At 43.1% G+C, this 25,049-nt stretch overlaps 2 protein-coding genes across 2 annotated transcripts; one reads left to right on the top strand and one right to left on the bottom strand.

The window, feature by feature from the left end:
- Positions 1 to 137: 137 nt before the first annotated feature.
- LOC117504229 (tRNA-splicing ligase RtcB homolog) lies at positions 138 to 6,032 on the top strand. The gene is made up of 12 exons (XM_034163631.1): positions 138 to 315; positions 1,771 to 1,849; positions 2,285 to 2,352; positions 2,655 to 2,754; positions 3,717 to 3,873; positions 3,958 to 4,114; positions 4,454 to 4,613; positions 4,742 to 4,917; positions 5,046 to 5,234; positions 5,315 to 5,425; positions 5,494 to 5,613; positions 5,715 to 6,032. Exons 1-12 carry the CDS (start codon positions 223 to 225, stop codon positions 5,820 to 5,822), a joined length of 1,518 nt encoding a protein of 505 aa, XP_034019522.1. The 5' UTR covers positions 138 to 222; the 3' UTR covers positions 5,823 to 6,032.
- A 1,474-nt stretch (positions 6,033 to 7,506) lies between these two features.
- Positions 7,507 to 24,893, bottom strand: xpot (exportin, tRNA (nuclear export receptor for tRNAs)). Its single transcript, XM_034163346.1, has 25 exons — positions 24,743 to 24,893; positions 21,514 to 21,670; positions 20,039 to 20,121; positions 19,788 to 19,844; positions 19,401 to 19,470; positions 19,099 to 19,317; positions 18,793 to 18,977; positions 17,743 to 17,911; positions 17,287 to 17,523; positions 17,162 to 17,200; positions 17,026 to 17,088; positions 16,823 to 16,947; positions 14,434 to 14,578; positions 14,121 to 14,240; positions 11,645 to 11,739; positions 11,499 to 11,568; positions 10,925 to 11,163; positions 10,547 to 10,832; positions 10,231 to 10,420; positions 9,912 to 10,028; positions 9,704 to 9,819; positions 9,565 to 9,612; positions 9,327 to 9,398; positions 9,156 to 9,212; positions 7,507 to 9,080 (listed from the first exon to the last, which is right to left on the bottom strand). The coding sequence occupies exons 2-25, from the start codon at positions 21,598 to 21,600 to the stop codon at positions 9,054 to 9,056; spliced, it is 2,916 nt and encodes a 971-aa protein (XP_034019237.1). The 5' UTR covers positions 21,601 to 21,670; positions 24,743 to 24,893; the 3' UTR covers positions 7,507 to 9,053.
- Positions 24,894 to 25,049: the final 156 nt, after the last annotated feature.

Raw genomic sequence — 25,049 nt, 5'->3', positions numbered from 1 at the left:
AGGTTTTTGAATAAAATATACGCGGCTGTTAAAGCACCTATTTTGCAAAGGTTTATATTTAGCTTGATTCGTGACGCAGTTGTGACACGTCATTAACCAAACGCGTTTTCAAGCTGATGCTCGCGGGGTCCCGTAGTTCCGTGTTGGCTGCTGTGAAACAGTCGGTGCAGAAAAGTACAATAATAATAATTATTAAAACATAGTCCATTAACAGCCTGTAAAATGAGTCGAAATTATAATGACGAGCTGCAGTTTCTGGATAAAATCAGCAAAAACTGCTGGAGGATTAAAAAGGGTTTCGTTCCCAACATGCAGGTGAGGCAGTTAGCTTAGCGGCTAGCATACTGTAGCTAGCACATTGTTGGTAATATTTTTAACAGGTTTATTGCTTTTTAAATTCATCCTTTGCTGTTAAAACTTTTCTTTAATGGCGTGACTGACTGATTATTTGTAAGAAATGACAAAACTAGAAGACAATGAAAAGACTAATGATGGATGGCGAATTACATCATTTACGCCTGTTAAAACTCAAGCCACACCCCCAACGTTTATAGAGTTAATGATTTTGTTCATTACTAATATTTGTTTCTGGTTCTAATAGATTTGAAGTCAATATTTTAAACTACCGTGATATTGTTGTATGTTGCTTCATTTCGTGAATTAGATTCTGAAGAAGGTTGGTGGCAGGACCATCTCAGATTGTTTACTGAAGATACAGACATATGGTGGTTATGCCAGCTTTCCAGTGATAAACTGCAGATGGACATCGACAGACAGAGTGGATGGACTGTAGACTCCAGCCAGTCTACAGTCCGTCCTCAGGTCTCCAGCAAGTACTCGTAGACTGTTAAGGAGTCCACCAGGAGACAGATCTGGGAGTTGCTGATCTCAGACAACCTAAAGCTGTCTGCAAAGGAGCCATAGCAGTATTTAAAGCCATGAATGTCCTCTGAGGCATCAAATATGCCTTCAGTTGTATCACAGGAGAGCATCATCGTGCTGTTTTCCCTCTTCCGTCAGATGTCACTCTGAGTGCTGTTCAGGCCTGGAGTCCCGACATCCTCGCAAAGGAAATATCAGCCTTTGACAAAGCGTGACATACTCATAAACCACTGAGTCTGATGACAAAGCAGATAAAACTGCTGGAAAAGCTTTTAACACATTGATAACTGTGTTACTATTACTTTTGACTGGACCAGTTGTTGTTCTGGCACTTATTGCTGTCACATTTGTATGAATCTGAACTATTCCCAAATGGCACTTGGACCATATTGGAATTGTGCTACTGCACAAAACTCCCAGAAATGCTCAAAGCTGTGTTCTGGAACTGGACGTATTGTTCAAATTTTCAAACATTTAATGGATTTTACAAGAATTATGCCTGAACTTGGACCAATTTTCTAATCCCAACCCTAAACCGTTAAATGAATAAATAGAGGTTTCTGAGAGAAAATTAACTTAGGTTTGTCTTTATTTTTGAAGCTTCAAAAATGTGCAGCAGGTCTGGAGGAAAAAGTGTGCAGAGGAGAAAAAAAGTAGCTGAAAGTGACAGAGCAGAACAGCGTTATAACAGCAGGACAGTTATCTGTTGGGAGGGGCAGAAGGCCTTGAGCCTAGACAGTAAGATGCCTTTGCACAGTAGACAATGTATTTCTTGTGTGATTCATTTTTATGGAGTAAGACGTTCGTATAACAGTTTGAGAGAAATTGTCAGCTGTGGAATTTTGATACACGGTCCTTCTAAAGTAGGACGCTTTGCTTTTGTTTCAGGTTGAAGGAAATTTTTACGTCAATGACTCGCTAGAGAAGTTGATGTTTGAGGAGCTCCGTAACGCCTGTCGTGGAGGAGGTTAGTGGTAACGCACTTGTGAATGTCGCCGTCACAGTGCTGTAAAACTATGAACAAACGTCAAGTTGACCTCTGTACAAACTGAAATTGACCTTTGTCACCATTTTGTGCTGTTTTTACCCCATAAATCCAGAACATTCAGTCATAGATAGTCCAAACTATACTTTTTGGAGTCTTTATGATATGACAAATAATGTGGTTAGTTTTCAACATGATTGGAGCATTTTTGCATTTTGACCCCAGCCTAGCCACAACTACCACCCACCATACATTTGTACACTGAATGCTGTTTAAGCACCTTAAGTTGGACCAAAAACCCGCTTGGCTCAGGGACTATTTAGATACTCAGAGAAAACTACATTTTGTTTCCAGTGTTTGATCATCACCGTAACTCACAGATCACGACAGGAGCTGATTTTATTTATTTGTGTTTAGGTGTTGGTGGATTCCTTCCAGCCATGAAACAGATCGGGAATGTTGCAGCACTGCCTGGAATCGTACATGTGAGTATCAGAATATAGAAAGTCTGCACACCCTCAGTTACCTTAAAAGGAATGGAGAGGTTTTTGTTGTTTTTTTTTTTGGATAGCTGTCATTGTGCAAAGTTAATGTAGCATTTAAGTTAATAGATGCAGGTGAGAACAAACTTTTAACTTCTTTAATGTTATTTAAATCAAACTGTTTTGGAAGTTTCCAGTGTCCCAGCTGAGGTGAAGTTGAAGTTTTTAATTTTCTCTTCGGTTTCAGTTGAAACATTTTCACTCAACTGAGATTTCTGAGCATTCACGCTGTCATGCTTCCACAGAGATCTATCGGACTGCCGGACGTGCACTCCGGTTATGGATTCGCCATTGGAAATATGGCGGCATTTGACATGAACAACCCTGATGCCGTTGTGTCTCCAGGTCTGTGTAATTACATCAGTCTGTACATGTTACATGTTCGGCATCAGATGATTCAGTCCTGATACAGAATTCTTGATGTGATAAATTCACATAAAACATTTTAAACAATATTTGAATTTGTAATATTAAAATAAACATTTATATCCCCTATTTTCCAGAGTATATGTCACAAATTTTTTCTCCCTTAGTTTGGTAGATCCAAATCAGACATCTATGGCCACAAGATGGCACCACGCGTGAGACAAGCTGACGCTGTATACCAAATGAGGTGCTGTGATTGACACCCTGGAGCAGATAGAGAAGCTCTGATTGCAAAAAAAGCAAAAATTAGTGATTTATCTTATAGAACAAGGAAATTTAAGGAATGCTTTCCACCTGAAAGATCACACTCTGGAATAAAATAAGAAATAAAAAAAAAAGGAATATAACTTTTATACTACTCTGCACAAGACTTGTTTGAACTGTGTGAGACAACGAGAATAGCAATGGGAAGTTAGCTAGCCTAAGCTAAGGTAGAGCTATTATCTTTTACAAAATAATTTTGTGATATTAACCTCATGTGTGATTGTCTAATGGCCAAAAGAAGCAGTTTACTCATGTTTTGTGCCTGGTACAATTAGCTTGTTGGCTTCTTTGTGTTTTAAATTCATAACACGCTCATTCAATTCATTTTGTTCTTTTAGTGTGAACTGGTAGCACCACGTTTCAAAAATAAACACGACGTGTACTCCGAGGCAGCTTATAGTCAGGAAAATACGGAATAAATGTTTAAAACAAAAAAGTGACTAAAACACGTCAAAGGTGCTTTAATTGAGACTTTTGAGTGTATTACTAAACACACAAGATAATAAAACATATCTTTGTTGTTGTCGTGTGGTGCTTGGTGCACCACCTTGTGGGTAAAATGAGAACTGGTTTCTCTGTGAAATGATCTGGATTGATGAGTTGTCCCCCCCCTTCAGGCGGTGTGGGTTTTGACATAAATTGTGGCGTTCGACTGCTGAGGACCAACCTGGATGAGCGAGACGTGCAGCCAGTGAAGGAGCAGCTCGCACAGTCTCTGTTTGACCACATCCCAGTGGGAGTCGGATCCAAGGGAGTCATTCCCATGGGTGCCAAGTATGGACAAATCCGGTGTCTGACTGAGACGGGTCTAAATCAAAGCTGTGCAAGTGTGTTTGACTCGCACCGATTTGTTGACAGGGACCTGGAGGAGGCGCTGGAGATGGGCGTGGACTGGTCCCTGAGGGAGGGCTACGCCTGGGCCGAGGACAAGGAGCACTGTGAAGAGTATGGAAGGATGCTGCAGGCGGACCCCAACAAGGTGTCGTCCAAAGCCAAAAAGAGAGGCCTGCCTCAGGTACCCTGGGAACCAAGTCCACGTACAGATCCCTGAACTCTGAGTTTGGGGACTGTTGATAAATTTTATTCATTTATTTTTTTTAAATCAGATTTAATGGTATTTGTTCAGAGAAGGACCCCCTTCACCCCTTGAAAATAATAATAAATAAAATAGCCAATCTCACATTTATGTAAAATTTTATTTCAAAATTGCATGTAATTGGAAAAAAATATCTACTTTTAGTTTCTTGTTTGTTCCATTTTCATTAAAAGGTAATTGTTAAACCCAAACCTGTACCATCAGTCAGCGGGTGACAGGAAACAGTTCAGCAGACCATGTTGTGTTTGTGCGTCACAGCTCGGGACCCTGGGAGCAGGAAACCACTACGCTGAGATCCAGGTGGTGGATGAGATCTTTAACGACTATGCCGCCAAGAAAATGGGCATCGACCACAAAGGCCAGGTGTGTGTGATGATCCATAGCGGCAGCAGAGGGCTGGGCCATCAGGTCGCCACAGGTAGGAGCTCCGCCCACAGTGTCGGATCGACAAAGCGATCTGACGTAGATTAGAATTTGTCTCACTGCAGGAGGATATGAAACGCGATGATGATTGTGGTGGGAAACCCATTTTAACCTTCTTCACAGATGCTCTTGTTGCCATGGAGAAGGCGATGAAAAGGGACAAGATCACCGTGAATGACCGCCAGCTGGCCTGCGCTCGCATCACGTCACAGGAAGGCCAGGACTACCTGAAGGGAATGGCTGCTGCCGGGAACTACGCCTGGGTCAACCGCTCCTCTATGACCTTCCTCTCCAGACAGGTACATCTGCTCCGCCTCCCTCCAGTTCTCATTGGATGAATTAAAGGAGCTTCTCATATTTCGCTAAGTTTTTTTTTTTTTTTTTTAATATTTGTTTCAGTTTTAACAAAACTAACTTCCTCAAACAGGCCTTCTCTAAAGTTTTTGGCACCACGCCGGATGACCTCGACATGCACGTCATCTATGACGTCTCGCACAACATCGCCAAAGTGGAGGAGCATATGGTGGACGGGAAGCAGAAGACGCTGCTGGTTCACCGCAAAGGTTCCACCCGAGCCTTCCCCCCCCACCACCCGCTCATCCCTGTCGACTACCAGGTACCAAAACCAGGTCCCCGGTCCTTCAGCTGGACCAGACAGGATGACGTTTGAAACCTTTGGCTTTTCTTTCCAATCAGCTCACAGGTCAGCCCGTGCTGATCGGAGGGACGATGGGAACCTGCAGCTACGTATTGACTGGGACAGAACAAGGCATGACGGAAACGTTTGGCACCACCTGCCACGGAGCGGTAAGTCTTCCTCCACCCGTTTCACGGGATTAAAGTGTTTTCACATTAACGTCTTTGTGTGTGTTCAGGGTCGGGCTTTATCGAGAGCAAAGTCCAGGAGGAACCTGGACTTCCAGGATGTTCTGGACAAACTGGCAGACATGGGCATCGCCATCCGAGTGGCTTCACCCAAACTGGTCATGGAGGAGGTGAGAAAGTCTTAGATATGAGGACTCGGGAAGTGTTTTCCTTCATGTTTACAGACGGGCAATAAAATAACGTGGAAACTCATGTTTCTGATTATTTTCAGGCACCTGAATCGTACAAAAATGTGACCGATGTGGTCAACACGTGTCACGACGCTGGAATCAGCAAGAAGGCGATCAAACTGAGACCGATCGCTGTAATCAAAGGCTGAAGATCCACCAGTCCACATCCGCAGACTCTTCAGGGCCGATAGAGGACGTCGCGATATTGAAAATAACACTTACACATGAAGACAGTCGCTTTGTTGTTGTTTCAGGGGACTTTGAAGGACATAAAATGATCTGAAAATCTCAGTTGAAATATTTTCAGTTTGTGCCGAATCTGGAATTCCAATAAAGAGAAGCCGAGCATTTAAAGGGGACATATTGTGTAAAATCAATTCTTAACCCAATGCTTGAATCCAGCTGTAACCAGAATTTAAAGCAGTTTGAACATCTGTGATGTATGTCACAGAAGCTCATACCTGGATTCCTCCTTGTTCTGAGACACAGGGGTAGGGATCATGGTCCTCACAGACCAGGGTCTGCTTTACTCGCAACTAGTTACCCCAAGTGACGAGACTTGTCCAATCAGGTGGGACAGCGAGACATGAGATTAAGAACCACTGACTGAAGCTCCAAATTTTATTAGTATAAGCCTTTAGTATTCTTCAAGATCAAAATTCTAGACATCAGGAATTTCACTGAATACCCACTTTAAAGTTGTTAAATTCACTTGACCAAATCGAATCTTCTCCCGAGCTCCCGGCAATGAAATCAGTGCAATGAAAGCGACTGATTCGAATGTATGCATCACATGCTTTTAGTGTAACATAATCCTGAAAATTAGTTTTACATTTTGCTTTGAAGTAAAGCAAAATAAGACTTAAAATTATACTTTGTGTTCAGAATTTAAGATTAGTTTACACACACTATGGGATTAACATTACCCTTAAAAAAAAAAAAAAAAGCTTGAAGGTTTTTTTTTTTTTGTAAAATAACTCGATCGTTAAAAGTTTACATCAAACAATAGCAACTGTAATGGCCTAACAAACTATATTCCCACACCCACATTTTATTTTATGTACGGGGAGAGGAAAGAGTAAGCTAGGCTAATTGTGTTAGCCATCCTGTCCAGAATCAGACAAGCTAACAGACTGACATTAGCTAAATCCTGTTACCTATGCTATAAAGATAAATCAAGTTATTTCAACAGGTTTTCTTTTTAAGTTGATAAATTATAAGTTTATTAAGTAACAAGTTTGCAAGCAGCACGACTTGCTGCCAGATTTCAGCAACAATCCAAAAGAGACAAATCAGGTCTGAACTGTAACGCAAACTGAAAAACGAAGACGCAAGCTGACATGTTAGCATGTTAAGTAATACTGGGAAATCCTCAGACATCACATTTAAGCTACAAAATAAAAAGTTAATTATTGAACATTACTGAGTTGATACATTAGCCGGTTAGCAGGAAAACTGCTATCACAACCCAATCAAAACAAAAACATTTACGTTATGTCATTAACAAGCAGCTTGTTTCAAACATTAATAAACTTAATACTATTATTGTTCCTGCAGGCACTTTGTCATTTGACATACTGGGGGGAAAAAAAATAATTTGAGTCCTTTCTGTAACAAAACATAACAAGAAACCACAAGGGGCGTGGCTTAGTGGTTTGCAAACCGAGTCCTCAATTATCTCACATCTTTCAGTAACACAAACACACCTGACAGCAAATTAGCCTGTGGGCGGAGCCAGATACAGTCCTGTGAACCAGGACAAAAAACTGACAATGAAAGAACCATCGCCCCAGAGTTCACTCTTATAACCCGTGAATCATTTCTATGAAGGAGTTTTTAAAACACTATAGGGGTATTTTTTTTTTTAATTCTCAATAATGTAATAGAAAATTCAACAAATTCTGAAGATAACTTTTTTGAGACAGTACAAATACACACACAAAGTAAAATAATAATAATGAAAAAGAAGTGTAAAGTCACAAAATTACTAATAGCAATGTAAAATAAATCACTTTTAGAGAAGGGGATCAATAACAACATTTTATGGAAAGCCAAATTTCCTCGTCCTATGTGACATTCACTTTTGTGTTAAAAAATGGCTAAACATACAGGAACTTTATTTACATTGAGCTTAAACTTGTTCACAATTTGTTCCTCAATTTCATTGCCATCTAAAATTAAAAAGCAAAATTGTTTTCAAGTTGTTGTTTTGTGTGTGTGTGTGTGGGGGGGGAAATCAGGAGATTTTTTTTAAGTAAATTTTATGTTGACTTTCTTAATTGCATAACTTTGTCAACTACAGTCACTGTTTCAAGTCTTGTGGGAGGGGCAACTTTAAAAAAAAACAAAAACAAACTTACAGTTAATGATGAATAAAGTTAATTTTATAATATTCACATCTTAAAGGGTCACTTCTTCACCACTCACACAAAAACCTTTTTCTGTGATTTTCACCTAAATTTCTGGCAATTTAAAAAAAACAAACAAAACATCTGGACTTTTCTAGGTTTGCTGACTTTTTTTTCTGAATCATAACAATATGAAAAAAAAAATTCCTCCAGACATTTAAGACAAACTGATTAGACATGAGCGGGAGAATTAACAAAAGAATTGGTGCTGCAGTAACACACTTGTTCATGTGGATTTCAAAGCAAGCTGTAGGGGGCGCCGTTTTACACCACTTTAACAGTCGCAATAAATCTATAGAGAAAATTACAGTCAAAGTAAAAGTTTCCAACGGTCCATTTCCTCAACATGATAAAAGAAGTGAGGTTAGGAGGAAAAAAATTACTTCATATAACTACACAGTTCAGGATTTTTGTTTTCCTGGCAGCAAAATAAACTAAAACCTCTCGTCTTGTATCTTTTGAAATGTGTTTCCTAAAGTAAAGGTCGGACTACTAAAGCTACGATTTCACAAAAGTCCTAAGTGACAGGCATCAGAAGTGCCGAACAGGCCGCGTTTTCACCGCAATCACGCCAAAGCTAACAAACCGTTTTTCCACCAAACTGAGTGAAAAGGTCAGAATTCAACCCGGGACAGTCCAGGCATGATCCGGGACATTTGGAAGCTTGTGAGGGCGGGTCTTTCGGGCCGTGGTGGAGGTGCGCGCTCTAATCAGTGACAAACTGAAGCTGCAGTCCGTTCTCCTGTATCCACGTTTATAAGCGAATAATTGTAGGGCGTCGACCCCACGTGGCCAGCAATCGAGTGTCTTGGTGTCTCGGTCCGAGTCCACAGGGACAGCTCCGTGCTGCTCTGCCCGCCGTCTTGAGCGCTGCAGAATGTCTGGGCTTTGTGACACGTTGACTTTTGAAGTGCAGAAGCAGCTCCTACGCTAAAGTTCCTCTGAGGGGGTTTAAGTGTGAACGTCTCTGCGCTACAGCCTGGCTTGATGAAAAAATGCCTGCAAAGACAAAGGACAAATTTTAACGTCTAGTCTTCGTGCTTGAGTGTTTTTTTTGTTCAATCCGAGCTGTACCTTCATGTAGGTTTTCAGGACTTTGACGTCCGGCTGCTGAAGTACTTGACACAGTTCCTGCAAGACCAGAGTGACAACGTAAAAAACGTCTCTGCAGCCTGTGCGGCTTCTCACTAAGCAACAGAATCAGCTGATGAGAGGAGTCGGTGCGGTGGCGGGTTTAAATCTCACCTGTGTGATTTCTGGTGACACCTGAAGCGACGGCAGGTACTCGTGCTGCAGGAACTGAATGAACTCTGGACCCTGACAGACACAAACGTTCGTTCAGTGACGTCATTAAAGGTGCTACTTTGGAGGAAAAGTCTGGCGGTTCAAACCCTAAACTATTCTTTCTGTAAAGTTACACGTTCAAACTCTCTCGCTATTGTGCTAACAAGCTAATTTAGAGGCCAGACATGAGGCGTTTTACCCTTTTGAGATGAATCATTTTCAGCGTTAGGGAACACTCCAACAGCGTCTGAAAAAAAAACGATTAGAGCTGCAGGCGGCGAATCAATGAGGGGTAAAGTGTGCTCGGAAAAAAACAACGACAAAACAAAAAAACTCACCAGCACCGTCTGAGCGTCTGTGAGGTCAAAGGTTGGTTTGAGCGGAGCCAGGAAGCAGGCCGGGACGATGTGTTTGTAGATGAAGTCTGGGAATCCCACCATGCCTTCTTTGCCTCCTGTGGGATCAGAACACACACTGAGCGATGCGGAGCTTTTTGTTGTTGTGTCTTAATCGTGGCTCTAAAGCGCCAGCAGACGGTTTCCTCACCCCACAGCTCCACCAGTTTAGACAGAATGATGAAACAGATTTTCTGAGCGATGGGGTCGGGGAAGTCCACCGCTCCCTGGATGATGGTGAACACCACGCGCTCCATGTTCTCCGCTCCTGAAAGGACAAAACTTAGTGTCACAGGACCCAAACCCACCAACAGAAAATAATCTTAATCAATTTTGAGACTTTCATCCAAACAATAAAAAAACCTGAAAGCAATTTACTTTCAAATCACACCAGTAAAAACTGAAGCTATTTAAACCCAGTGTTTGCCACGCCCCCTCCTGCGGTGTTTGGTTTTGGCGACGGCACCCACCTTGGTTCGCCATGACCTCGTTCATGCCGCTGCCCACGATGGTTTGGATGAAGCTGAAGTAGCTCCGTCGCAGCATCTGCTTCTCCAGTGCGGCGGTCTGGTCGTTCTCCTCCGCTGGCCGAGCCAGAACCTCAAAGATGGCGAGCACCAGCGGCATGAAAATCTGCTGCAGGAATGGAGACACCTGCTGCTGCACGAGCAACAAGAGGCCATCATCACACGGGCAGAGTCAGTCACGAGGACACGCCCACAGTACCCCCCCCACACACACCCAGTTCTGTGTGCGACAGTAAAGGGTTTTTGTTTTTGGTGCTACCTTGAACTTGGCGGTCATCTGGCTGATGAGCGGGATGAACTCCTGCAGGTCTTTGGCCTCGCAGTCCTTCAGCATGTGCTCTGAGGCGGCGGGGATGAAGGGCAGCACCTCCTCCTCCAGGCAGATGATCATACGGTGCAGGAAGGAGCGCACCGAGCTGCGCAGGACCCCCCGCTGGACGGGGCAGCTGAGCGCGGGCAGGAAGGTCTGCAGACACTCCCTGTAGACCTCTGTGCAGCCGCACTGCTTCACCGTCTGCTTGTTGCTGAATGCCTTACTGGTCCGGCTGCAGACAGGAAACAGCGGCCCCCGCCGTCAGACCTCGCGGACGCGGCGGCTGAGATAATGCAAAAGGAACGTTGTGATCGGCGTCCTCACCTGGCGAAGCCGACGGCGTGACTCAGGCAGTCCGACAGCGCCACCTGCCTCTCCTCTTCGGTTTCCTGCGACAGCTTGGCGAGCAGCAGGCGGAACGCCTCCATCAGCGGCATCAGCAGGCTCCTCATCAGCGCCTGCTTCCTGCCCACGGGGCTCTCGCTGTTTACGATCAGCACGCCCGCCGTTTCAAACATGAACAGCTGGTCGTCGCTGGTCAGCAGCGCGGGGAAGCCATTCTCCTGCACGCGACAAATCAACAAAACGGTGAATTCTGGGACCATTTCAGAGGTATCAAAACAGGAGCAGAAACATGAAACCTGGATTCAATATACTGCTGGACAAATACTTTGATTCCTTCTATAATTTATGATGTTACAAAGAAAAAACCTCAGGCGCTCCTTCAAACTTACAATCCTACAGGTAAAAACTACAACCAGTTTTTTTCCCTCCCACCTTAAAAACTCAGCTATAAACTACTTTAAACCGGTTTGTCATTCTGCCTTTTCCAGGTTCTCGCCAAACGCGACCACGGCTGCATCTCAATGAATCCCGGCCCCGTGCTGTCCACACTTACAGGAGGGGTGAGCTCCAGCAGGTCCTGGATCCGGCTCAGGATGTCCTCAATGAAGGCATTCATCTGTTTGCTGTGGACACAAAGCACCATGACATCATCAGAGTGCCGTGGGGCGTGTCATTGTGGGCGGTTCCAGATGGACTTACTGCAGGGTCTTGATGAATCTGGAAAACAGGTATGCCACTCTGCTGCGGACCTTTGGGCTTCTGTGTCTCAGTCCTCGGTGATCAAGAAACGCCATCTGAGCATCGACACAGATGAGTCGCCACTTTGAAACACCCGGCGATTAATCCAGGTTTTGAGTATATTTCTTATTGTTACATGGGAAACAAGGTACCAGTAGATTCAGTAGATTCTCACAAATCCAACAAGACCAAGCATTCATGATATGCACACTCTTAAGACTATGAAATTGGGCTATTAGTAAAAAAAAAAAGTAAAAAAGGGTGTGTTCACAATAATAGTAGCATCTGCTGTTGACGCTACAAACTCAAAACTATTATGTTCAAACTGCTTTTTTAGCAATCCTGTGAATCACTAAACTAGTATTTAGTTGTATAACCACAGTTTTTCATGATTTCTTCACATCTGCGAGGCATTAATTTTGTTGGTTTGGAAACAAGATTTTGCTGGTTTACTAGTGTGCTTGGGGTCATTGTCTTGTTGAAACACCCATTTCAAGGGCATGTCCTCTTCAGCATAAGGCAACATGACCTCTTCAAGTATTTTGACATATCCAAACTGATCCATGATACCTGGTATGTGATATATAGGCCCAACACCATAGTAGGAGAAACATGCCCATATCATGATGCTTGCACCACCATGCTTCACTGTCTTCACTGTGAACTGTGGCTTGAATTCAGAGTTTGAGGTCGTCTCACAAACTGTCTGCGGCCCTTGGACCCAAAAAGAACAATTTTACTCTCATTAGTCCACAAAATATTCTTCCATTTCTCTTTAGGCCAGTTGATGTGTTCTTTGGCAAATTGTAACCTCTTCTGCACGTCTTTTATTTAACAGAGGCACTTTGCGGGGGATTCTTGCACATAAATTAGCTTCACACAGGCGTCTTCTAACTGTCACAGCACTTACAGGTAACTCCAGACTGTCTTTGATCATCCTGGAGCTGATCAATGGGTGAGCCTTTGCCATTCTGGTTATGCTTCTATCCATTTTGATGGTTGTTTTTTGTTTTCTTCCAAGCGTCTGTTTTTTTTTTTTTTTTGTCCATTTTAAAGCATTGGAGATCATTGTAGATGAACAGCCTATAATTTTTTGCACCTGTGTATAAGTTTTCCCCTCTCCAATCAACTTTTTAATCAAACTACACTGTTCTTCTGAACAATGTCTTGAACGTCCCATTTTCCTCAGGCTTTCAAAGAGAAAAGCATGTTCAACAGGTGCTGGCTTCATCCTTAAATAGGGGACACCTGATTCACACCTGTTTGTTCCACAAAACTGACGAACTCACTGACTGAATGCCACACTACTATTATTATGAAGACCCCCTTTTCTACTTTTTTTTTTAACTAATAGCCCAATTTCATAGCCTTAAGAGTGTGCATATCATGAATGCTTGGTCTTGTTGGATTTGTGAGAATCTACTGAATCTACTAGTACCTTGTTTCCCATGTAACAATAAGAAATATACTCAAAACCTGGATTAATCTTTTTAGTCACATAGCATTACTATTATTCTGAACACTACTGTATAAATAAACTTTTCCAAGATGATCGGGTGCATGTCGTTGACTTTACATCGTCTAGCTTGCTGGTTTACATTCTGGAACCGGTGCTTGCTGAGCAATTTTTATAATTTATTCATATAAATTAGCAGATTACGTTGTCATTTTTTAAAATTAGCAGTTTATGACTTTGAGGTTTTTTGTTTTTATTTGTTTTCTATTCATTTCTTGTACCCGCTTACTCCAATTAAGGGTACGTCATATCTAATCACGAATAAATTATTTGTTCAATTATGTCCTGTCCTTGATGAATACATAAAATGTCATTTTAATTTTCCACGTGTATATACGTCATCGCTCTTATTTATAAGCTGTATTTAAACGTGGCAAAAACATTGTTCGATGGTTTAGTTAGCTGATATTTCAGATTTTCAGATTTGACAATGCATAATAAATAATAATAATGAATTAAGTTTTTAGTAAAACAAAAATTTTTTCTGCTTATTTAATGATAATTTTGAATATCTTTTTTGTCATTTTTCAATTCTACACTAACATCAAATGATTTGAGGACAAATTCAACAGAACATCAAAACACCATAAAATAAATAAGGAAGACAGGAAATGAAAAGATTTCATCAACATCATCGAGTCTCCTTATTGGTTCAATTCTTTATCAATTCTCAGGGTGAAAAATGATCGACCTCCATGTTTTCAGCGTCCATGCGGCTGTTAGATGCAGAGTTCGACGTCCTCACATCAGATATGACATTGTGATGCACGAGTGCCCTCGGAGTCCGGCGACACCAACAACATCTGAGAATCCACCGGATCAAAGATATTTGGAACTGGTTCTGGAAAACCAGCTTGCCTTTGAGACATGGCGGCTTCACCGACCTCACACAAAATATATGGAAAAGTTTATGATTCTCACCAAAACGTTTGGAATGTGCTGCGGCTCCACGATGAAGAATTTATCATATCGAACAACTGTTTCGAAGAACTCCAGAGACACAGAGGTGTGCTGGTAGCCGCTGACTCCACAGGACACCAGCTGAAGCCCAAAACAAACAAACAAACAAACAAACAAACAATGACATACAGCTCCAAAGACACTTCAACAGGTCAAATGTTTCAGGACTGGAAACCATGTTTACATTATCTAAATGCAAATGTGTGGAAAAAACCTCCCGATCACCAGAGAAAACAGAACAAATGAGAACATGCAGTGAAGTCATGTGACCGACCGTCCTCATCATTTCCTGCAACGCGCTGGCCTTCGCCGTGTCTCCTGAGAAGTGAGCGCCGTGAGACGTGGGCAGGGCCTCTCCAAGCATGTACAGCAGTCTGATGGCCACCTCCACCTCCATGAAGGGCGCCGTCTGCCAGTTCCTGACACACAGACACGCGCACACGCACCTAGGGTCATTCCAGGTCAAAGCAAGGAAAAATCCGCAGATGCCGCTCAAAATTTCCTAAATCTTTGTAAGCTGTTTGGGATTCCTGCGTAACGCCCAGAACTCATATTTTTGCTCGTGTCCTCTAAATTAGTGAGATACAAGCCAACAAAGTTGCAGCTAATTAGCGAAATCAGTGTGACTTTAAACGCCCAATTTCTCAGCTACAGAACTGGTTTTGGTGTCACTGTAAAATTTTTTAAGCTCTTCAAACATATGTTCCACTTAAAATCCCTCTTGGGGAATTTCTGCAAACCTTTCTTTCCTGAGCAGAAAGTGAAAGTGCAAAACATCATCATCTCCAGAGAACAGGTTCTTTTGACATAAAGTTGAAAATGAAAGTAGCCAAAGTTGTTACGATGCAAAGTGATCCATATACGAGGTCTGTCTGTAAAGTATAGGTCCTTTTTATTTTTTTCAAAAACTATATGGATTTCATTCATATGTTTTTACGTCAGACATGCTTGAACCCTCGTGCGCATGCGTGAGTTTTTCCACGCCTGTCGGTGACGTCATTCGCCTGTGAGCACTCCTTGTGGGAGTCGTCGTCCAGCCCCTCGTCGGAATTCCTTTGTCTGAGAAGTTGCTGAGAGACTGGCGCTTTGTTTGATCAAAATTTTTTCTAAACCTGTGAGACACATCGAAGTGGACATGGTTCGAAAAATTAAGCTGGTTTTCAGTGAAAATTTTAATAGCTGATGAGAGATTTTGAGGTGATTCTGTCGCTTTAAGGACTTCCCACGGTGCGAGACGTCGCGCAGCACTCTCAGGCAGCGTCATCAGCCTGTTTCAAGCTTAAAACCTCCACATTTCAGGCTCTGTTGATCCAGGACGTCGTGAGAGAACAGAGAAGTTTCAGAAGAAGTCGGTTTCAGCATTTTATCCGGATATTCCACTGTTAAAGGAGATTTTTTTAATGAAAGACGTGCGGGCGGATTGCAGCATCGGCTCGCAGCCGCCGCGACGCTCCGTCACAGGAAAAACACCTCTGTTGGAAGCCTTGAGGACAAGTTGGAACATCTCCAGCTGATAAACAATTTCTCATCCACTGAAAGCCATCAAAAGCCAACTGGATTTTAACAAATGGTTATCAACACGGAGGTGTTTTTCCTGTGCCGCTGCGCCGCGTCGGCTGCATCCCGACGCGCGGACCCGTCCGCACGTCTTTCATTAAAAAAATCTCCTTTAACAGTGGAATATCCGGATAAAATGCTGAAACCGACTTCTTCTGAAACGTCTCTGTTCTCTCACGACGTCCTGGATCAATAGAGCCTGAAATGTGGAGGTTTTAAGCTTGAAACAGGCTGATGACGCGCCTGAGAGCGCTGAGCGACGTCTCGCACCGTGAAAAGTCCTTAAAGCGACAGAATCACCTCAAAATCTCTCATCAGCTGTTAAAATTTTCACTGAAAACCAGCTTAATTTTTCGAACCGTGTCCACTTCGATGTGTCTCACAGGTTTAGAAAAAATTTTGATCAAACAAAGCGCCAGTCTCTCAGCAACTTCTCAGACAAAGGAATTCCGACAAGGGCTGGATGACTCCTCCCACAAGGAGTGCTCACAGGCGAATGACGTCACCGACAGGCATGGAAAAACTCACGCATGCGCACGAGGGTTCAAGCATGTCTGACGTAAAAACATATGAATGAAATCCATATAGTTTTTGAAAAAAATTAAAAGGACCTATACTTTACGGACAGCCCTCGTATGACCCGTAGCTCAGACGCCATCAGAATTCCCATCACCACATTTTCACAGAATGCCACCGAGACCACAAGGTAACTTTCAAAGACACGAGGGGGCGCTGATTAGCCAACGTGTCATGAAAGGGCATCTCACTAATTAAAAGGACATGAGCACAAATATGAGTTCAGGTTTTACTCAAACACAATCGTAATCATCCTACAAAGATTTACAACATTTTGAGAGATTGTCTGCAGATTCTTCTGCGATGTTGACACTTTAAAGTTCAGCCAGTCAGCTGACTCCAACAGTTGTCGTACAGAATTTTGTTCAAGCGAGGTCAGAGGCACAACATCTCTCTACGCAGTATCCATAACACAGGACAACAACTATAATAACTTTATTTATACAGCGCCTTCCAGAAATCAAAGAACTTAAAATTGACGCAAGATACACAAACGCTCTGACACCTAAAGTAAGTAAAATAAGTCTTACTGCATGGTGGTGGTGAAGACTCGGCGAATGGCCTCTAACAGCAGCTCAGGCGACACCTGAGCCAGTCGGTCCAACAGCATCTTCAGCTGCTTCCTGTACTCCACAAACATGGCCTCATCCTCGCCCTGACCAACACACCCGCAGCGTTCAACGCACAAACAACAACAACAACAACATCATCACCAGCCACCTCAGACACTCACCTCATTCTCAAAGTTGTACTCGTCATCATACGTCAACTTCTTCATGATAGCCAGCATGACGGCCTGCGGGGACGAGAATGCTTTATTAAAAATGGGAAACGCGCAAAGACTGTGGCGCTAAAAGTAAAACTCTCACCTCAATGTTTGTTTTCTGCTGGTCCGTCAACTGTGGAAGCTTAAAAAACAAAAAACAAATACGTTATTCTATCATCCCGACCTCACCGGGTCAGACTGCTTCAGGTGAAGTCTGAGTCCGCCCACCTGTTTGAGGATGTGCAGGTAATCATAGCAGAAGCCCACGATATTGGCCGAGATGTCGTCGTCTTCGTGCACCAGCAGCTGCAGCAGCAGCGGCACTTTGGCCTCCATGGCCTGCAGCGTCTCCGCCGCCTCCTTCACGCTCCCCACCTTGGCCAGTTTGGTCCAGCTCTGGACCAGACTCTGACCCATCCCATTCACAAGCCGTGAGAACTTGGCGAGGAAGTCCACGTCCTCCTCCTGACAGGGAAACCCAACAAAAGAGGTAAAACTTCAAAGCCACCACTTTAACGCCATCTGGTCTGCGTGCACAATTAAAAAACTTCAGAATAGCAAACGTGTGGGCAGATTCCTGACACACTCCGTCACAAAACTTAGCGCCGTCTATTCCAGACACACAAAGCTTTAACCGGGTTTTGTAAAGAGCAGGTCATATATCGTTTGTGGTTGCAGGAGTACCTGGTCCACGTTGAAGAAACCAGCAGACTGCAGCACCTGGCACAGAGACTCAACCAGTTTGGTTTTATCGGCGGGGTCCATGCCTTTGTTCACGATTTCAAACAGGCAGTCGCAGGCTTCCTCTCTCAGCTCCTCCATCGACATCTGACCCAGCAGCAGGTTAACAAACCTGAAGTGGAAACACATCAAAGGAAAACAGTCACATGACCTAAAGGCAGCGGCGGCTCTTTCTACACCACCAGCGTTGTCACGACAACACCAGTGAAATTACACAATTCTCAACACCAAATCTGATACAGACAGAAAAAAGTATTTTGCTAAAAATTATTTGACCAGTAGATGGCAGGATGAGATGAGCTGCTGTGGTGACACCTAACAGAGCAACCAGAAGACGATATTAGTACGACGCATCAAGTAATGAACCTTTTAGTTAAACCCGGGAGTCACATCTTCGACACAAAACGACACTTAAAGCAGATAGAGTCGAATCGTTGTATCTAACACTGCTCTGTAATCATTTTCCTTTGGCCAGCTTTCATTTTTATTATCAACAATAATGTTATGTCGTGGTTCGCCGTCCCTGACTCCACCGTATGTCTTAGCGAAGTGTCTATGAAGGACTGATTCATGACACAGTTGGGCTCAGAGAATGCAAGTTTCAAACACTGTACAGGTGTCAGACTGCTGCTTAGAATGTAACAGCAGTTGTGGATAAACTGCGTCCTCTGTAACGAATATTGTACGGCACAGCAGTTTGGTATCGACTTAGTACCAAAGTATGGGTTCTTGTGACGTCCCTCGCAAGAACCAGTGTTAGTACACAATCACAGAGTTTGGAACAGTGTTGGATCAGTAACGTTTTAAATATCTTCCTCCTGAGCCGACTGACTGTTACACTTCATTTAACAGAGATCAGCTGAAATTCTGCTAATAGACCAATATCGGTGGTCACACAGTGTCACAGTGGACGTTTGTATTTCTTGGTCATAAAAACAAAACCCTGAAAGCGTCGATTAAACTTCTCCGTTTATTTCTAGTCATGCAACTGACCGGTCATTGGCAATGAGGCTGAGGTCGATCCAGGACACGTAGGCTCCCACCACCTCCAGACATTGACAGGTGAGCTCCGGGTGGGACTGCTGGTAGGTCTGCAGGATCTGGAACCAGGACTCCACCAGGTTCGGGATGCACTGCTCCCGCATGGTGTCTTTGATCAAAGTGTTCCTGCGGGTCTCCTGAAGGGGAAAGTACAACGTGAAGAACCAAGACCACATTAAACAACAACAACTCATGCATATAAGGAGGGAGAGTGCGCCCCCTGCTGGTGCTGCCTGTGGGACAAAGTGGTTTTCCTGCCTCAGGCGTGTGGAGGATGTCCCGATCCACAACCTCAGCGTCGATGGCCATGAGCGTCCGCAGGTAGATGTCCACACCGTGAGAGTTCAGACCCACCAGACTCAAGATGTCAAAGAAGAACTTGGGCCAGAGAGTCAGGTACTCCATGATGAAGGTTAGCGCAAACACCTGGGCCGCCTTGTTCCGGATAAATGGCTTCTCAGGCTGAGCGCTCATTAGCTGTGAGAAAAGAACATGTTAAAGAACTTTGAAAAACACAAACCGGACTTCACAAACAAAACATGCAAGCAGGCGGGTCGAACCTGACACTGGAGCCACTTCATCAGAGTCTCTCTGATCAGCTGCTGTTGAGCTGCACTCAGACCAGCGTGTCTGCAAACAAACATCAACGTGGAGCCAATTAGATTCTTTTCAACAATCTCACACAAGTCTCCAGGTGACACGCGGGAGAAAGTCACCTGCTAGTGACGAGAACTTAAAATGTTTCTGCTGTTTTAAACAGAAAAGATCTGCTGATAGGCCACACCCTTTCTCAGCTCAGTGGGTGTGGCTTCTAGACTTCTCTGACCTAGCTGAAAGCCCAAACTTTGCTGACAGCAGGAAAGTTTTAAAGCGTACAGACTAAGAACGGTGGGACTCCGAAACCAGGTTTCACTGTGAAAAGCTCGATGAGAAGCTGATTTATTTACCTGAACTTAATCTGATGCTCCAAAACTTGGAAGCAAAAAAATTTGATGTGGTCATCACTAAAAGAAGGAAAACAAAACAAAAAAAAAGAGATACATTTAAACATCTGGCAGAATTTAAAAGGCAGAAGTTTAAAAGTAGATGAAAACACACAAACAAACTAGAAATACAGAATAAAATGTCAAAAAATTATGGAAGTGAGTAAAATCAGAGCGTCATTCGCCGCCAATGTGGATTATAAACACTCACTCACTTGTAAACGACTTTAGCGAGCGCTTCGGCACAAACCTCCCAGCCGTCCTGAGACTCCTTCAGCTGCTCGAAGTACGCCACCGCCTGGCGGGAAATAAATTAGCAAGACAAATGTTTATTCTTCTTTTCTAAAGATGGACTGTTTTTAAACCAGCTGTTAGCGCTCAGTGTTACAAAGCCACCAGAAAACTCTGAGGGAGTTACAGGCGTCTGTGGCTGCAAGCAGAGAAACAGACAAACAACAGCAGAACACAGAAGGATTTTCTGGAAAATAAAATGGGGAATTTCAGCTGCAGTTTGCCAGAATGCACATGCACACTAAATACAGAGTTTGATTAGTCCGGTCCAAAAACAAACAACTCCCCCCCCCCAAAAAAAAGTAAAACGATACTGTGGTTTAAAACCAAAGCATATAAATTAACACACATGTACATGCACAGATGGAGTCTGTGTGCGTACGTCTGCTCATATCTGATGTCTTGTTTGTGCAAGAGATCAAATTATTCCTGATGATGTCATCAGGCTGATATCACCTGTTTGTTTTCACTGGACACATTTTTTTTTAAGTCTCAGTTCTGTCTCTTTGCTTCACCGGCAACTAACTGTTCTGATTACTTTTCTATTTGAATTAAATTATTTATCTACAAAATGTTGCATACACACCTGAAACAAATATTCAAGTAACACACAATAATAATTTATAGTCAATTCATTTATCAAGAAACTAAATCCAAACTGTGACTTGTTCCTCCTCAAATTTGTAGATAGAACTGAGTGAGATCAATTTATGTATTTGAAACATATTAATACATGTTTTGAAGTTGTATAAATCATATTTACCTCAAATGTACACAATGAATGAGGCACAACTGGTCCCAAACCAGCGACCATCCGGTTGGGAGACGGCTGTAAACACTAAAATAAATTTCAGTTGTTACTTATTTATACTGAACAAAAATATAAATGCAACACGTTTGTTTTTGCTCCCATTTTTGCCTTTTATTGTGGCCAGCCTGAGGCACACCTGTGCAATAATCATGGTGTCTAATCAGCATCTTGATACGCCACCTATGAGGTGGGATGGATTATCTCAGCAAAGGAGAAGTGCTCACTAACACAGATTTAGAGAGATCTGTGAACAATATTTGAGAGAAATAGGTCTTTTGTGTATATAGAAAATGTTTTAGATCTTTGAGTTCAGCTCATGAAAAAATGGGAGCAAAAACAAAAGTGTTGCATTTATATTTTTGTTCAGTGTCATATTAATAAGATATTTTTAAAAGCCCAAGTTTATGTATTCTAGTTTTATGACCTGGTTATGAATTTTTAATCTGCCCATGTAATCCTAATCTTCCTTCTTGCCACTTTCAAATGGGGCACACTGGAAACAAGTGTTAGCACGTTTGTGTGTTATCCACAATTCCAGATTAAATCGAATCACTGAAGGCAGCAGAGACGTTCAGGGGTAATGCCTACCCTCTGCCTGTAGTGGGAGTCTGCGTTCGGGTTGAGCCCCAGCAGGGCCTGCTCGTCCATAACTGCAGCGACAGACTGGCAGGCCATCCGTGGGTTAGCTTTCCTCTGTCACAACTTCACGCGTCGTCTCTGCTACTGTCACGCAGATTCCATTCATCTGAGGAGACAAAGCAGGAGCTTAAACGAAATGTAAACACTTTACTGAACAACAGGCTTCGTCACACTGTCAGGTTAGAGGTCACACACAGTTCCTGGGATTAAACAGCAAAAACATACATGAGTGGGTGAGCGAGTGAGTTTCTCTGTTCCAGATTTTCTAAGCAGTAATTCAAAAATAATAAATGCCATCATGTTGTAACGAAAAACACTGGGGTCATTCTACATTAAATCACCAAAGAATCTGCTGACATATTTTAGAATTTTATCAATCTTAGTGGTAATGATTGGAATTCATGCGTAATGCCCACAATTCTTACATTTTTTTGATCAAATCCTCTTATTTAACAGGATACATGTGAATAAAATGTCAGATAATTAGTGCAGCTTCATGACTTTACGTCTATAATATCTCATAATAGCTGCTGTTGTAAAGATTCACAAATCTCTCCATCATTTTTTATAACATCAACTAGATGATTTTTATACTGCACGGTGGCTTAGTGGTTAGCACTGTCACCTCACAGCAAGAATGTTATGGGATTGATTCCCACCTGTGGCCTTTCTGTGTGGAGTCTGCATGTTCTCCCGTGTTTGTGTGGGATCCCTCCGGGTGCTCCGGCTTCCTCCCACATTCAAAAACATACAGGTTAGGTGGATCGGAAACTTTAAAATGTCTGTAGATGTGCATGCGGGTGTGAATGTGTCTATCTATATGTGGCCCTCCTGTCCAGGATGAACCCCGCATCACACCCTATGGCTGTAGGGATGCCACCCGTGACCCTTAATTGGAGTAAGCAGTTGAGGATGAATGAATGAGTGAGTGACTGACTGATACGAGGTCTGTCAATAAAGTATAGGTCCTTTTTATTTTTTTCAAAAACTATATGGATTTCATTCATGTTTTTACGTCAGACATGCTTGAACCCTCGTGCGGATGCGTGAGTTTTTCCACGCCTGTCGGTGATGTCATTCGCCTTTGAGCACTCCTTGTGGGAGGAGTCGTCCAGCCCCTCGTCGGAATTCCTTTGTCTGAGAAGTTGCTGAGAGACTGGTGCTTTGTTTGATCAAAATTTTTTCTAAACCTGTGAGACACATCGAAGTGGACACGGTTCGAAAAATTAAGCTGGCTTTCGGTGAAAATTTTAACAGCTGATGAGAGATTTTGAGGTGATACTGTCACTTTAAGGACTTCCCACGGAGCAAGACGTGGCGCAGCGATCCCAGGCGCCGTCGTCAGCCTGTTTCAAGCTGAAAACCTCCACATTTCAGGCTCTATTGATCCAGGACGTCGTGAGAGAACAGAGACGTTTCAGAAGAAGTCGGTTTCAGCATTTTATCCGGATATTCCACTGTTAAAGGAGATTTTTTTAATGCAAGACGTGCGAACGGACTGCAGCGTCGGCTTGCAGCCGCTGCGATGCTCCGCCACAGGAAAAACACCTCCGTTGGAAGCCTTAAGGACAAGTTGGAACATGCCCAGCTGTTAAACAATTTCTCATATACTCACTCCACTGAAAGCCATCAAAAGCCGCCTGGATTTTACAAATGGTTATCAACACGGAGGTGTTTTTCCTGCGCCGGCTGCGTCCCGACGCGCGGACCCATCCGCACGTCTTTCATTAAAAAAATCTCCTTTAACAGTGGAATATCCGGATAAAATGCTGAATCCGACTTCTTCTGAAACTTCTCTGTTCTCTCACGATGTCCTGGATCAATAGAGCCTGAAATGTGGAGGTTTTCAGCTTGAAACAGGCTGACGACGGCGCCTGAGAGTGCTGCGCGACGTCTCGCACCGTGGGAAGTCCTTAAAGCGACAGTGTCACCTCAAAATCTCTCATCAGCTGTTAAAATTTTCACCGAAAGCCAGCTTAATTTTTCGAACCGTGTCCACTTTGATGTGTCTCACAGGTTTAGAAAAAATTTTGATCAAACAAAGCGCCGCCAGTCTCTCAGCAACTTCTCAGACAAAGGAATTCCGACGAGGGGCTGGACGACTCCTCCCACAAGGAGTGCTCAAAGGCGAATGACGTCACCGACAGGCGTGGAAAAACTCACGCATGCGCATGAGGGTTCAAGCATGTCTGACGTAAAAACATATGAATGAAATCCATATAGTTTTTGAAAAAAATAAAAAGGACCTATACTTTATTGACAGCCCTCGTATATATGCTGGCCAAATGGTTACACGCTTTGTTTCAGTGTGTAAGACTTCCGGTTCAAACCCCGCCCCTGCCACATTTCTCCATGTAGTGTGGAGTTGCATCAGGAAGAGCATCCAGCGTAAAATTTGTGCCAATTCAACATGCAGATTCACCTGGCATCTGAGTGAAAACATTTGTTACATGATAGTATGCTTTGACAACTAGAGCAACATAAAAAAGTTTTAATAACAGATAATCTGATTAATGATTATTAAAATCCGACAGTGATGTTTCTGAGTCCTGGAACAGATTCATATCTGCTATTATGTTGTAATTTGTTATGAACGCCTCAAAACCTTAAAACCTTTTACACGGGGTCTGTAAACCCAGATCCTCTGGGAAAAGTGTGTTTTAATCTGCTCATCGTTGAATTTTCAGACTGTCTAACGTGAATCAAAGGGCGATCAGCTGACAATCAATCAGCTTGTATCTGACGCAACACAGAGTCAATCCCTTTACCAAACACTAACGACTGTGAGATACCTCTAACGGGAAAACTCCAAACATGTACTGTATTAATGGAACCACAGCAGGCTAGAAATGCGACAGATCCCACGGACACGAGTGGAAAAGTTGTTAAAAATAACAGCCAACGTCTCGAATTAGCTAGCGTTAACCGACTAGCTTCTGAGGTAATCTCTTGAATTCATTATGCTCAAACATTAAGAGCAAAAATCTGCAGGCCGGTGCCATTTAATAACTGTGATTCGGATAACAGAATGCGTTTTTTGTGTCTGTTTTTAGTTCTTGTTTCGTGACGTTTGGGTGTCGCATCTTCGGCACGTTTTCCCATTACATCAGCAGAAACCTCACCAACGCTTCACGGTTCAGCCAGCACACCGAAGTCCTTTAGCCCTCAAAACTCTTACCTTAGTCTACACGTCTATGTTTTGGGTGTTTTCACAGCCGTAAAGTCATCGCGGAGTCTATTAAAACCACCCAGAAATCAGCATACGACGCTTCAGATTCACACGAAGCAGCCACGGCGTGTCCACAGATTCACATCCAGGTCACAACAACACCTCCGCACATCCGGCACCGCGCTGCAACAATAAAATGCTACATCCGGTTTCATATGTATAATTTTTTTTAAATCCAGAAGTGGGTTTTTTTTTTCAGAATTTTGTTCAACAATTAAAGTTATGTTTTTCACGAAATTTCATCATTATAGATGGT

This window comes from Thalassophryne amazonica, chromosome 22 (genome assembly GCF_902500255.1).
Source record: "Thalassophryne amazonica chromosome 22, fThaAma1.1, whole genome shotgun sequence".
Taxonomy (NCBI): domain Eukaryota; kingdom Metazoa; phylum Chordata; class Actinopteri; order Batrachoidiformes; family Batrachoididae; genus Thalassophryne; species Thalassophryne amazonica.
Note: the sequence above shows the minus strand (reverse complement) of the source record. Positions and strands in the feature narration are given on the sequence as shown.